General features: G+C 42.1%; 1 protein-coding gene across 1 annotated transcript in view; it reads left to right on the top strand.

Moving 5' to 3' along the window:
- Positions 1 to 14,075, top strand: part of SLC15A1 (solute carrier family 15 member 1) — a 64,201-nt gene that overhangs the window by 39,522 nt on the left and 10,604 nt on the right. Inside the window, exons 16-18 of the mRNA XM_017503518.2 lie at positions 2,035 to 2,154; positions 4,031 to 4,177; positions 6,010 to 6,059. Coding sequence (XP_017359007.1) covers positions 2,035 to 2,154; positions 4,031 to 4,177; positions 6,010 to 6,059 — 317 coding nt within the window. The remainder of the gene's footprint in view (positions 1 to 2,034; positions 2,155 to 4,030; positions 4,178 to 6,009; positions 6,060 to 14,075) is intronic.

Here is a 14,075-nt window from a genome sequence, read left to right as displayed (position 1 = left end):
GGGCAGTCTAAGAGCAGCTCCTAGAAACAGGGCTGTGTGATGGGAAAGAGCCTCCTCCCTCTCCCCACCACCCCCTACCACTTCCTCCCCCTCTTCGCCTTTTTCTCTCTCTCTCTCTTTCTCTCATTCCTTCCCTCCTTCTCTCTCTCTTTTTTAATATCTTTATTTATATTTTTAAGTGAAAGGAAGTTTATTGAGAAAGTAGAGGGATGAAGAATGGCTACTCCCTAGGCAGAGCAGCTCTTTAATATCTTTAAATGTAAAAAAAATTAATTATGGCAAATATATATAACATGATGTTTACCACATTCTTCTTCCTTTTTTTTTTTTTTTTTTTTTGGAACGGACTCTCACTCTGTCGCCCAGGCTGCTGGAGTGCAGTGGTGTAGTCACACTCAATGGAGCCACAGCCTCCTGGGCTCAAGTGATCCTCCCACCTCGGTCTCCTGAGTAGCTGGGACTATAGGCATGCACCACTGCACTCCACTAAATTTTAGAAATTTTTTGTAGAGATAGGGTCCCACTATGTTGCCTGGGCTGGTAAACAATCCTCCCACCTCAGCCTTCCTGCGTACTGGGATTGCAGACATGAGCCCCCTTGCCCCGCCACCTAGTAGTCATTTTTATGTGTAAAGTTCAGTAGCGTTAAGTACATCTCCATTGTTGTGCAATCTCCAGAACTCTTCATCTTACAGAACTGGAATTCTGTGCCTATTAAACAACTTCCATCTCCCCCTCCCCAGCCCCATCAACCCCGTTCTGCTTTCTGACTCTATGAATCTGACTTTTTGACTCTGTGAATCTGACTTTCTGACTCTATGAATCTGACTTTCTGACTCTGTGAATCTGACTACTCTCGCATCTCCTATGAGTGGCCTTATATGGTATTTGTCCTGTGACTGGCTAATTTCACTTAGCACATTGTCTTCAGGGTTCTTCCTGTTGCAGCCTGTGTCAGAATTTCCTTCCTTTGTAAAACCAAATACCATCCCATTGTGTGTATACACCACACTGTTCATCCCTTCCCCCCGACAGGCCCCTGGGTTGCCTGCGCCTTTTGGCTATTGCAAACAGGGCCCCTGTGATCGTGGGTATACTCATGCTCCTCTTGGACACAGCCAGCTTTGTGAAAGATGAATTTCGGGCTAAGGTGGACCCGGATTGCTTCAGTGACACTGGGTTTTGAAAGAGGGCATTGTAGAAAAAAAGACAAAAACTCTGAACAAAGGTTTGGAGGCAGGAGGGCATAAGGCATTTGTGAGCTGTGTACAGTGCTGCGTCTAGGGCTGGGGACTGGGCTTCCAGACTCACAGGAGGACACTGGAGTCGGAGGATGGTAGATCTCAGATGTTGTGACAAGAGGGATATTCGTTTAGATTATAGTGACTCGGGGCCCTCAGATATTCGGCTTCGTATCCTGGCATCCCTTGGACTGGAGGTGGCTAGAGAAGACTGAGAGCAGCATCTTCTGATTCCTTCCTGTATTAGTCCATTCTCACACTGCTGATAAAGACATACCCGAGACTGGGTAATTTATGAAGAAAAAGAGGTTTAATGGACTCATAGGTCCACATGGTTGGGGAAGCCTCAGAATCATGGCAGAAGATGAAAGGCACGTCTTGCATGGCAGCAGGCAAAAACAGAATGAGAGCCAGCAAAAGGGATTTCGCCTTATAAAACCATCAGATCTTGTGAGACGTATTCACTACCAAGAGAACAGTATGGGGAACCGCCCCCGTGTTTCAGTTATCTCCCACTGATTCCCTCCTGCAACACCTGGGAATTATGGGAGCTACAATTCAAGATGAGATTTGGGTGGGGACACAGCCAAACCATATCACTGCAATATTCTTTACAAAAGTCATTTCTGTGGGTGTCATGAGGTCTGTGATGGGCAGCTTAGTCGGGGATGCCTGGTGTGTCTCAGCCAGCAGAGCTTTACACACCTGGGGAAAGTGCTCCCATGCCAGGGTTAAGATTATTTTCCATGTTGTATTGAAGACCTCACTGCCAATTTTATTTTCTTTTGCTCAGAAAACTCTTCCAGTATTCCCCAATGGAAATGAAGTCCAAATTAAAGTTTTGAATATAGGAAACAGTAACATGAGTGTATCTCTTCCTGGAGAGATAGTGCCACTTGACCCAATGTCTCAAGTAAGTAGAAGGAAATGCTGCCTTCTTTTTCATCTTCTCACCCCGGTTATAATAGGATTTAGAGAAGCTGTTGTTCTTGGCCTGTGTATAAATCCCAGGGCCAGTCCAGAAGTGAACTAAGGCTCTTGATCTCATGTTGGCTATGCCGTAAACCAGTGTGCTCCACATGTGCTGTGTAGCAGATCACCCAGGGAGCTGGTTAAAATGCAGATTCTACTTTTTTTCTTTTTTCTTTCTTTCTTTCTTTTTTTTTGAGACAGAGTCTTGCTCTGTCACCCAGGCTGGAGAGCCATGGCATGACCTCAGCTCACTGTAACCTCTGCCTCCCAGGTTCAAGCTATTCTTCTGCCTCAGCCTCTCAAGTAGCTGGGATTACAGGTGCGCACCACCATGCCCAGCTAATTTCTGTATTTTTAGATGAAATGGGGTTTCACCACATTGCCCAGGCTGATCTTGAACTCTTGACCTCAGGCAATCCACCCGCCTCAGCCTCCCAAAATGCTGGTATTAAAGACATGAGTCACCACACCCAGCCAAAATGCAGATTCTTAATCAGCAGGCCTGAAATGCTGCATTTAATTAGCTCTCAGGAATGCTGCTGCTGCTCCTGGAGCCTGGAACCACCAGATCAGATGTAAACTGGGGGCGATTTTGATGCCAGGGGACATTTGGCAATCTCTGGAGATACTTTTTGTTGTAGCAACTGGGAGTATGCTGCTGGCGTCTCATGTAGAAGCCAGGGATGCTAACATACAGCCCTCCATAACAAAGATCACCTGGCCCACATGGTAATGGTGCCAAGGATGGAAAACTGTGCTCTAGATCGCCCTTGTCCTGGATTCGTGGTTCTCAACCTCCAGTCCATATTGGACTCACCTGGAGAGCTTTGAAAATTTTAATATTTGGGTCCCACCCCAAGATATTTTTTATTTTTATTAATATAGAGCCTCACTCTGTCACCCAGGCTGAGGTGCAGTGGCACTATCTTGGCTCACTGCAAACTCTGCCTCCTGGGTTCAAGTGATTCTCATGCCTTAGCCACCTAAGTAGCTGGGATTACAGGCATGAGCCACCACATCCAACTAATTTTTTTTTGTTGTTGTTTTTTGGTTTTTTTTTTTTGAGATGGAGTCTCGCTCTGTCACCAGGCGGGAGTGCAGTGGTGCAATCTCAGCTCACTGCAACCTCCGCCTCCTGGATTCAAGCGATTCTCTTGCCTCAGCCTCCCATGCAGCTGGGACCACAGGCATGTGCCACCTTGCCCAGCTAATTTTTGTACTTTTAGTAGAGACGGGGTTTCACCATGTTGGCCAGGCTGGTCTCAAACTCCTGGCCTCAAGAGATCCACCTACCTCAGCCTCCCAAAGTGTTAGGATTACAGGTGTGAGCCACCATGCCTAGCCCCAGCCCCAGAGATTTTGATTTAGCCAGTCTCATTCCTGTTTAGCCATGATTGATCACCACAACCTTAGACCTTGCCAAACTAATAACCTTAAAGGAAAAAAAAAGTCAATTCCTAATGCTTGGAGCACTTCAGTACTGATTTTCACCAGGCCTGCTGCTTTTGCCCAGTTGCTACTTTTTGCCTACCTGTAGAAATTGTTATTATAGTATTAATTTTTGTAAAATCGAAATAAAAGTAAGATGCTTGGTGAAAAGTATCATTCCTGTGGTGGCACTAAAAACTTCGTGACGGAGTCTGTAAGGGTGGGTGGGAAACAGAGGCAAATAAATGCCAACTCCCCACAGGCATTTTTAGATACCTGTGAACATGAACGTGGAAATGTGGAATGTCAGACAACTGCTGTTTCCGTGTTGAGTTGCACAGTGCCAAGACTCTGTGGTATTAACTACACCCCTTTCTCTCCCTCTCTAGACAAATGGATTTATGACTTTTGATGTAAACACACTGACAAGCATAAACATGTCTTTTCCTGGATCACCAGTCACTGCTGTAACTGACAACTTTGAGCAAGGCCAGCGCCACACACTTCTAGTGTGGGCCCCCAGTCACTACCAGGTGGTAAGTGTGTGAATGGCTACAGCTGACTCTTAGCTCTTTGTGATGTTGGAGGCCCAGCTTTTTATGGTGTGACTTTGTTCTACTCCCATATAATATTATATTAGATCATCCTCAATTTCTTCCTTCTTCTGGAACACAAGAATACCAGTCAGGCTTCCAATAAAAGTATGACTGGCGGATAGGAAAAGTTAATATTAACTGAAAGTTTTTAAAAGACAACTTCTGAACATTGTATGGGGTCTGTGCATGGATGTACGTGCATGTGTGTGCAGAAGTCACACAGAGTACATATGTGAATTCTCAGGGACTTTTTCAGATAGTTTTAAATATATATTTAATTGCACTGAATTTTAAAATGTGCGCTATATAGAAATTTAGAGTAGTCTCTGAAAAAATATGTCTACCATGTAAAAACAATAAAACGCTATTTGAAAATATTTGATGAGAAAGTATAGAGATCTAGATATGCCATTTGCACATAAAAAGCTATGAAGTCTAGCCTGGACAGCATCATGAGACCCCTGTCTCTACAAAACTTTTAAAAATTAGCAGAGTGTGGTGGTGCATGCCTGTAGTCCCAGCTACCTGGGAGACTGGGGCGGGAGGACTGCCTGAGCCCAGGAGGAGGAGGCTGCAGTGAGCCATGTTTGTGCCACTGTGCTCCAGTCTGGGTGACAGAGCAAGACCCTGTCTCAAAAAGAAGCAGCAGCTATGAAGGTATAGTTGAGCTAAATGAAGGAGTTGTGGACATTCTGTGAAGTCCATTTAAGTGAGCTTCTATAGAACTGCAGTGTGGAATTGAGACTGTTGGCCATTTGCTTAATTAGGCAGCTGCTGAGTGGCTTGCTTCAAGTTTTGAAGAGCAGTGTTCTGTGGAAGCACTGGCAACCAATGATCAAAAATCGTAGAGGCTCCCGTTAGCTTTAAAGAAAATCAGGGCTGAAGAAATGGAGCTTTCTTCTTCTTTGTTCCTTTCTTTCTTTTCATCTCTACGCTTCTCTCCTTCCTTCTCTCCTTCCTTCCTTCCTTTGATTTCTCTTTCTTCTCTTCTTTCTTTCTGTCACTTTCAGTGGGATCTCACTATGCTGCCTAGGCTGGTCTCAAAACTCTTAGACCCAAGAGATTCTCCCAACACACCAGGATTTCAGGGACAAACCACCATGCCTGTTCCAGAAACCTTCTTTTCCTTCCTTCCTTCCTTCCTTCCTTCCTTCCTTCCTTCTCTTTCTTTCTCTCTTTTTCTTTCTTTCTTTCTTTCTTTCTTTCTTTCTTTCTTTCTTTCTTTCTTTCTTTCTCCTTCTTTCTTTCTTTCTTTCTTCCTTTCTTTCTTTCTTTCTTTCCTTTCTTTCCTTCCTTCTTTCTTTTTCTTTTCTTTTCTTTCTTTTTTTTTTTTGAGACACGATCTCCCCCTATTGCCCCATCTGGAGTGCAGTGGCATGATCCCAGCTTACTGCCACCTCGACCTCCCAGGCTCAAGAATCATTTTCAACAAATGATTCTCCCTCCCACCTCAGCTTCCTAAATAGCTAGAACTACAAGTGTGCACCACCACACATGGCTAATTTCTAATAGAGGCGAGGTCTCACTACGTCTCCCAGGCTGGCCTCAAAACTCCTGAGCTCAAGTGATCCTCCTCCCTGAGCTTCCCAAAGTGCTGGGATTATAGGCATGAGCTACTGTGCCCAGCCTCCAGAGCCCTTCTGATATAATCATGTCCTTAGTTCCTAGGATAAGTGTCCATACCGCCTTCTCAAAGACTGAAATAGTCCTCTGAACTCATTCTAATGAATATGATTTTGAAAATATTTTTATATTACTGTTTTCTCTCTCAGGTAAAGGATGGCCTTAATGAGAAGCCAGAAAAAGGAGAAAATGGAATCAGGTATGTATATTTCTTTAAAATTTAAGTTTTATCAGCCTCTTATGGAAGTAATGCATACCCATAATAAAGTCCAAATGTAACAAGGATATAAACTGAGATTATCAGGTTTGTCCCAAGAATGTAAGGCTGGCTCAATATTCTAAAAAGATCAATCTGTGTAACCCATTATCTTAATGAATTAAAGAGGAAAAGCTACATCATCTTATCAATTGATAAAGAAAAAGCACTTGTTAAAATTCAGCGATTCATGACAAAAACTCTCAGCAAAGTGGGAATAGAAGGGAACTTCCTTACCCTGAAAAAGAACATCTACAAAAACTCGAGCTAACATACTTCATGGTGAAAGTGTAAAAGCTCTCCACTGAGATCAGGAACAAGGTAAGATTTTTCCACTCTCTCCACTCCTGTTAAACATCCGCTGGTTGCAAGAGCAAAGATATAAGAAAAAAAAGTAAAAGCATCTAGATTGGAAAGGAAGAAATGAAAGTATTTCCAATTGGCTGGGTGTGGTGGCTCATACCTGTAATCCCAGGACTTTGGGAGGCTGAGGCAGCAGATCTCTTGAGCCCAGGAGTTTGAGATAAGCCTAGCTAAAACGGTGAAATCCTGTCTCTACTAAAAATACAAAAATTAGCTGAGTATGGTGGTGTGTGCTTGGAATCCCAGCCACTTGGGAGGTTCAGGTGGGAGGATCACCTGAGCCTGGGGAGGTTGAGGCTGCAGTGAGCCGTGATCCCATCACTGCACTTCAGCCTGGGTGACAGAATGGGACCTTATCTCAAGAAAGAAAGAAAGAAAAAGAAAGAGAGAGAGAGAGAAATTTCTAGTCATAGATGACAATTGTCTATATAGAAAGTCCCCAGGACTCTACCAAAAGCAGCTCATAGAATCAATAAGTTAATATAGAAAAGTCACAGGATACAAGGGTAAAAACAAAACAAAAATCCACCACAATTCAATGTACTAGCAATGAAGAGTTGGAATCTGAAATTTTACAACCATTTCATGTATAAAGTCTCCTATCTCCCTTCCCCCCGCAAAATATGAAATACTTATAAATCTAACAAAACATGCAGGGTTTGAGTAGTGAAAACTACAAAATTGCTTATCAAAGAAATTAGTGAAAAGCTAAATAAATGGAGAGACAGCTGTGTTCATTGAATTGAAGATTTACATAGTAAAGATGTCAATCCTCCCCCAAGTTGACCTGTAGGTTTGTTATTGCCATTCCTATCCAAATCATGGGTATAAACAAGCTGCTCCTAAAATTTATATGAAAAGGCAAAGGAACTAAGAATAGCTCAAATAATTTTGAAAAAGAATTCAGTGAGTCACTAGTTTTAAAACTTACTATAAAATTACAGTAATGAAGACAAAGTAGGCCAGCACAGTGGCTCACGCCTGTAATCCCGACACTTTGGGAGGCCGAGGCAGGCAGTTCACGAGGTCAAGAGATCAAGACCGTCCTGGCCAACTATGGTGAACCCCCATCTCTACTAAAACTACAGAAATTAGCTGAGCAAGGTGGCGTGCACCTATAGTCCCAGCTAATCGGGTGGCTGAGACAGGAGAATTATTTGAACCCAGGAGGAGGAGTGAGCCAAGATCGCGCCACTGCACTCCAGCCTGGCCATAGAGCGAGACTCCGTCTCAAAAAAAAGAAAAAAAAAAAAAACTTCTGATTCTTAATGACGTTTGGTCCCATGTACTTCCGAGGACTGTGCCTGGTGACACACCGTTTAAAAAAAAAAAAAAAAAAAAAAAAAAAAAACAGAAAAAACGGAGACAAAGTGGTATTGGCAAAGAAGTAGACCCACAGATGAATGAATAATCCAGAAATAGACCCCATCAACTGATTTTTGTCAAAGGTGCAAAAACAGTTCAATGGATTAAGGAAAGTCTTTTCAACAGTGTTGAAACATTTGAACATTCATATGTAAGAAATGAATTTGACCTAAACCTCAGATCTTATGCGCAATTCATATATAAAAATTATGTTAAATTCTTACACATCTTATATGAAAATTAAGTCAAAATACATCATAGATCTATAAGTAAAATATAAAACTATAAAATATATACAAGAAACATAAACTCTTATGACCTTGGGTTCTTGGATATGACCCCAAAAATACAATCTATAGAAGAAAAAACCTGATAGAGTTCACCAAAACTAGAAACATTTGTTCTGTCAATGTCACTTTTTTTTTTTTTTTTTTCTGGAGACAGGGTCTTGCTCTGCTGCCAAGGCTGGAGTGTGGTGGTGAGTCACAGCTCACTGCAGCCTCATCTTCCTGGGATCAAGTGATCCTTCTGCCTCATCCTCCCAAGTAGCTGGGACTAAAGGCGCATACCACCACGCCCAGCTAATTTTCACTTTTGGTGGAGATGGGGTCTCACTCTGTTGCACATGCTGGTCTCAAACTCCTGAGCTCAAACAATCCTCCCACCCTTGCCTCCCAAAATGCTGGGTTTACAGGCATGAGCCACTGCACTGGGCCTACACTAAGATTTAAATACAAATGTGAATACATGCACCCAGCCATTGTCACTCTGAAGAGAATGAAAAGATTCACTACAAATGGGGAGAAAATATTTAGAAATCATATATCTGACAAAGAACTTGTATCCAGAATATGTAAAGTACTCTGAAAACTCAATGTAAATAGAATTAGACAGTGTGCAATGTTTCGAGGCTGGCTTCTTTCACCTCAAATTTGTATACTTTAAAAATTTTAAATAACCCAATTAAAAAAAAAAGCAAACGATTTGGACATGTCACCAAAGGAGATAGACACACACGATGAATAAGCACATCAACAATAGCACTGCTCTTAAGGGAACTATAAATTAAGACCACAATGCATTATCATAACACACCTATCAAGTGGCGGTAATAATTGTTTTTACCCTGACGATACCAAGTGTTGGTGAGGAGGCAGGGCACCTGGAACTACTTTGCATTGCTGGTGGGAGGACAAGATGGTGTCGCCCCACTGAAAAACAGTTTGGCAGTTTCTTATAAAGGTAAACACACATTCATTCACCTTGTGACCCAGCCATCCCACTCCTAGATATTTACCCTAGAGAACTGGAAACTGTGTTCACGTAAAAACCTGCAGATGAATGTTTATAGAAGCTCTATTCACAATCACCAAAGATTGGAAATCACCCAAATGTCCGGGGATGCATAAACATCCACCACTCAGCAAAAAGGGAACAAACTTGATACTCACAGCCATGTGAATGCATTTCAAATGAATTGTGCTTTGAAAGAAGCCAGCCTCAAAAAGTTACATGCTTTTATTTATTAAACATTGAGGGTGTGGGGAGGGGCTGGTCCTGCCCTGGGCTGGAGTTCCGTTTCTCACACCTATGATTGGAGAGGTGGAGAAGGGGAAGGGAGGTCAGCTCACTGGTTCCCTCTGCCTTGGCTCTGTGTTTAAAAGTGGAAATTGTCTTTTTCCCCAGTCCCACTCCCCAAAAAAGTGACATTGACACAACAATGTATAATTCCATTTACATTACATTCTCAGAAAGCCAAAAACTCCAGGGACACAGAACACATTAGTGGTTGTCGTGGGTGAGGAGTGGAGGAAAGGTTTGACAATGGGGTAGCACAATTTTGAGGTCCACGTATTCTGATTGTAACAGTATTTATGAATCAAGATAATGTTAAAATTTATATAGCACTGTACACCCCCCAAAGCCAATTCTTATTAAAGAATAAGAATAAATTGGGGGGAATGAGAGTAGGTCTCCTATTCACCTCAACGTTCAGCCTCAGTCTCCAGTCCCCTGTAGCCACAACTTTGATAATTTCTGATTTTAGCTTTTACTAGTTAGCACTCAAACGCAAAATAATAGAGACTCAAGTGTATTTTGGGACAATGTCTATTAACTTACTAACATAGGCTGGGCATGGTGGCTCACGCCTGTAATCTCAACACTTTGGGAGGCTAAGGCGGGTGGATCATCTGAGGTCAGGAGTTCAAGATCAGCCTGGTCAACATGGTGAAACCCTTTCTATTAAAAATGCAAAAATTAGGCACGATGTACATGTCTGTAATCCCAGCTACTAGGGAGGCTGAGGCAGTAAAATTGCTTGAACCTGGGAGGTGGAGGCTGCAGTGAGCCAAGACTTTGCCACTGCACTCCAGCCTGGGCAACAGAGCGAGACCCTGTCAAAAAAAAAAAAAAAAAAAAGGAAAACTTACTGATATAAATGGCGGTGAAATGGACTTTCACTTCTCATCTCACCTCCTGTTTGCTTCTCATTGTTAATATTTATTAGATTTATGTTTCTGTGTTTTCCCTGTGCTAGGCTGAGTCTAAATAATAGATCAATAAATAGGATTTACAATATGACTCTACAAAATTTACAATGTAATAAAATTGTGATCAGTCTGCAAGAGAAAATGTTACTTTATATCCTTGAAAATGTATCCCCCAACTGAAAATGTCTTGAATATCAAGATGCACTGGAACCTCCTATTACAAACTGGTGAATTGTTCAGCGGAACCCATCTTGATTGCTTTAATTTGACTAAGGCTTTCTTGCACAGCTTCTGTTTTTTTTCCCCTGCAACCCAGTTAGCCTCTTCTTAACAAAAACATAAGCCTTTACCCAGTCTCCAAGGTTACCAGCTTCCTAATTATACTGTTATCCCAGGAATCCACTTTTCCCCCTGAAAAACCAGCTCTTCAGCACATTCTTTGAAAGCTAACAGGAGCGCTGGCTCTGTCATCGTGCTAAACCACTGTCCTGGTAGAATTTTGCACTGTGTGCCAGGGTAATGCCTTTCTTTCTTGGATTCTGTGTCATCTTTCTCAGCCTTCTTTCTAGTTTTGTGGCAGTGTATGGCCAAATATATTGTCACGAGAAGCTATGAGGTAAATTGCAAGTCGCTGCTTACCTGAAAATGACTTTTTCTGTTCTCACACTTGGCTCGTTGGCTGGACACCATTTTCTTCCGTAACTTTGGAGGCTTGACTTAAAGATTTTTAAAAAAAGAAAGAAAGAATAAAAGCACCTGCCAGTCTTTGTGGTTGATTTCCATTTCTCCTCATGAAGCTTTCAGCATCTTCTTTCTCTTTGGTGTTCCCAAATTTCCCTGCCTTGTAAATAAACAGGGCTGTAATTGTATTCATCTTGCCAGTGTGAGATTCTTTCAGTTTTTTCTTTTTTTGTTGTTCCTTCATTACTTTCCTTTGTTTCCTTCTGCGTGAGATTCCTAGGGCTGCCACGACCAAATAGCACAGGTTGGACGGCTTATGTACATAGAAATTTATTTTCTCAGGCTGGGTGTGGTGGCTCATACCTGTAATCCCAGTACTTTGGGAGGGCGAGGTGGGCAGATCACTAAGTCAGGAGTTCGAGACCAGCCTGGTCGACATGGTGAAACTCCATCTCTACTAAAAATACAGAAATTAGCCAGGCATGGTGGTGGGCGCCTGTAATCCCAGCTACTGGGGAGGCTGAGGCAGAAGAATTGTTTGAACCCAGGAGGAAGAGGTTGCAGTGAACCGAGATCACGGCACTGCACTCCAGTCTGGGCAACAGAGCAAGACTCTATCTCAAAACAAAAGGAAAAGAAAAGAAAGAAAAAGATTTTCTCACACCCCCAGAGGCTGGAAGTATAAGATCAGGATGCCGGCAGGGCTGGTTTCTCCTGTGGCCTCTCTCCTCGGCTTGAAAAGCTCCCCTTCCTTTTAGGTCCTCACACGGCCCTTTCTCTGTGTGTGGCTGTGTCTTAATCGTTTCTTCATATGAGAACACTTATCACGTTGGGTTAAGACCCACCCTAATTACCTTTAAAGAGGTAAACTCTTTAAAAACGTCTCCAAATACAGTCCCACTCTGAGGTGCTAGAGGTTAGGGTTCTAGCCTGTGAATTTGAGAGTGATGCTATTGAGCCCCTCGCCCCTTCTGCCTTTTTGGGATCATTCCTGTCCCTGACACATGCTCCTACATCACTGCCGTGGCTGATCTGGAAGGAAACACTGATGTGGGGTCACCTGTCCTGTCCTGCTCTTTCTGATTCTGACCTGGAAACACCTCTGGAGTTTCCCCTTTGCCTCAGAATGTGGTTTTCGTTGCTTTCATTTCTTCAGGAATGTTTCCTAACTTTGAGCAGTTTAGACTGGGGGATCCTTTCCTGTTTTGGTATTGTTAAAGCTCTGTTGTTTTGTTTTGTTTTGAGAGGGAATCTCGCTCTGTGGCCCAGGCTGGAGTGCAGTGGCACAATCCCAGCTCACTGCAGCCTCTGCTCCCTGGGTTCAAGTATTTCTCCTGCCTCTGCCTCCCAAGCAGCTAGGATTACAGGCACATGCCACCATGTAGTTTTAGTAGAGACGGAGTTTCACCATGTTGACCAGGCTGATCTTGAACTCCTGACCTCAAGTGATCTCCTTCATTCTCCCACCTCAGCCTCCCAAAATGCTGGTATTACAGGCATGAGCCACCATGCCCAGCCCCACAGCTTCATTTTAAAAAATTGTCTTCAAAGAGGTCTTAGAAAAGAAGACAGACCCATGAGATTAGCAGCACTTGACTGCTTTACCCCCAACCGTGTGGCAAAAGATAAACTGGAAGCTTTTTTCCTTTTAATTTAATTGGTAACATCAAATCTTTAATAGATCAAAGGTTTTATTATTTCAGTGATGTCCTAGAGACAACACATTTAAAAAAGGAGAAGTTCTAGAAAACTGGTGTCAGAAAATAATTGAGAAATAGAACAATGGAGAATTTCAGGAAGTCAGGCTTCTGAGCAATATGGGAATTAAAGGAAGAGTATATACTATTTTAAGCAAAATGGAATCCTTTGAATATGTGGTATCAGTAAGTTTGCAAGACTTAAGTGATTACCTTAAATAGAACCTTTTGAATAAAGTGGCAATGCTTCCATCAAAAATTGGGCCTGGGTAGGGTGCGGTGACTCATGCCTGTAATCCCAGCATCTGGGAAAGCTGAGGCAGGCAGATCACCTGGGGTCAGGAGTTCAAGATTAGCCTGGCCAACATGGTGAAACCCAGCCTCTACTAAAAATACAAAAAAATTAGCTGGGCATGGTGGTGTATGCCTGTAATCCTAGCTACTTGGAAGGCTGAAGCAAGAGAATGGCTTGAACCCGGGTCGCGGGGGTTGCAGTGAGCCAAGATCATGCCATTGTACTCCAGCCTGGATGACAGAGTGAGAATTTTGTCTCAAAAAAAATTTTTTTTAATGGGCCTGGCATAGTGGTGCATGCTTTTGGTCCTAGCTACTTAGAAGGCTGAGGCAGGAGCATTACTTGAACTCAGGAGTTTGAGGCCAGCCAGGACAAAATAGTGAGACCCTGTATCTAAAAAATAAAAAATAATTGGTTGAGAAATTGATAGTGATCTTTCTCATGCATTTTTGAAACATTCTACATTGCTCCATATGTATATGTCCATAAACAACACATTGTTAGGCACATTTTCACACTAAATAAAAAAGTGACTGTCCTGTGTGGATGTCATTCTGCAGTGTCAATCATGTTATCAAATATGTTACTTTAGCATTTAGCCATATTGATATATGCATCTCTTATCCAATCACTTAACCACTGTATAATATTCCATTACATGGATATACTGCAATTTATTCATTCCTTTTATTCAAAGACATTTAGGAATACTGATTCTTCCAAACAATGCCAAAATTCACATTTTTACCTGTCTCTTTGTCCACATGTAGGAAGTTTCTCTAGGGCAGTGATTTTTTAAACTTTTTGTCATATTTAATGAAAATATTTTGAGCATGTACCCATTATGTATGAATATGGTATCCTTTACAAATGGTATGTGTAAATCGTGCCAAATTAATATCTGCTTCATAAATAATACAAAAAATAAACATAAAGAGGATGAGAAAAGTTTTTTGATCAAAATTTTACAAATATTTTTATTCATTAGTAGTACAGAAATCATTAGTGTAGATAAGGTGGTTGAAATATGCTTTGTTCATTTCTAAAAATCTTTTTTTTTTTTTTT

The sequence above is a fragment of the Cebus imitator genome, unplaced genomic scaffold, assembly GCF_001604975.1.
Source record: "Cebus imitator isolate Cc_AM_T3 unplaced genomic scaffold, Cebus_imitator-1.0 Scaffold312, whole genome shotgun sequence".
NCBI lineage: Eukaryota > Metazoa > Chordata > Mammalia > Primates > Cebidae > Cebus > Cebus imitator.
This window is presented reverse-complemented; position numbering and strand designations above follow the sequence as displayed.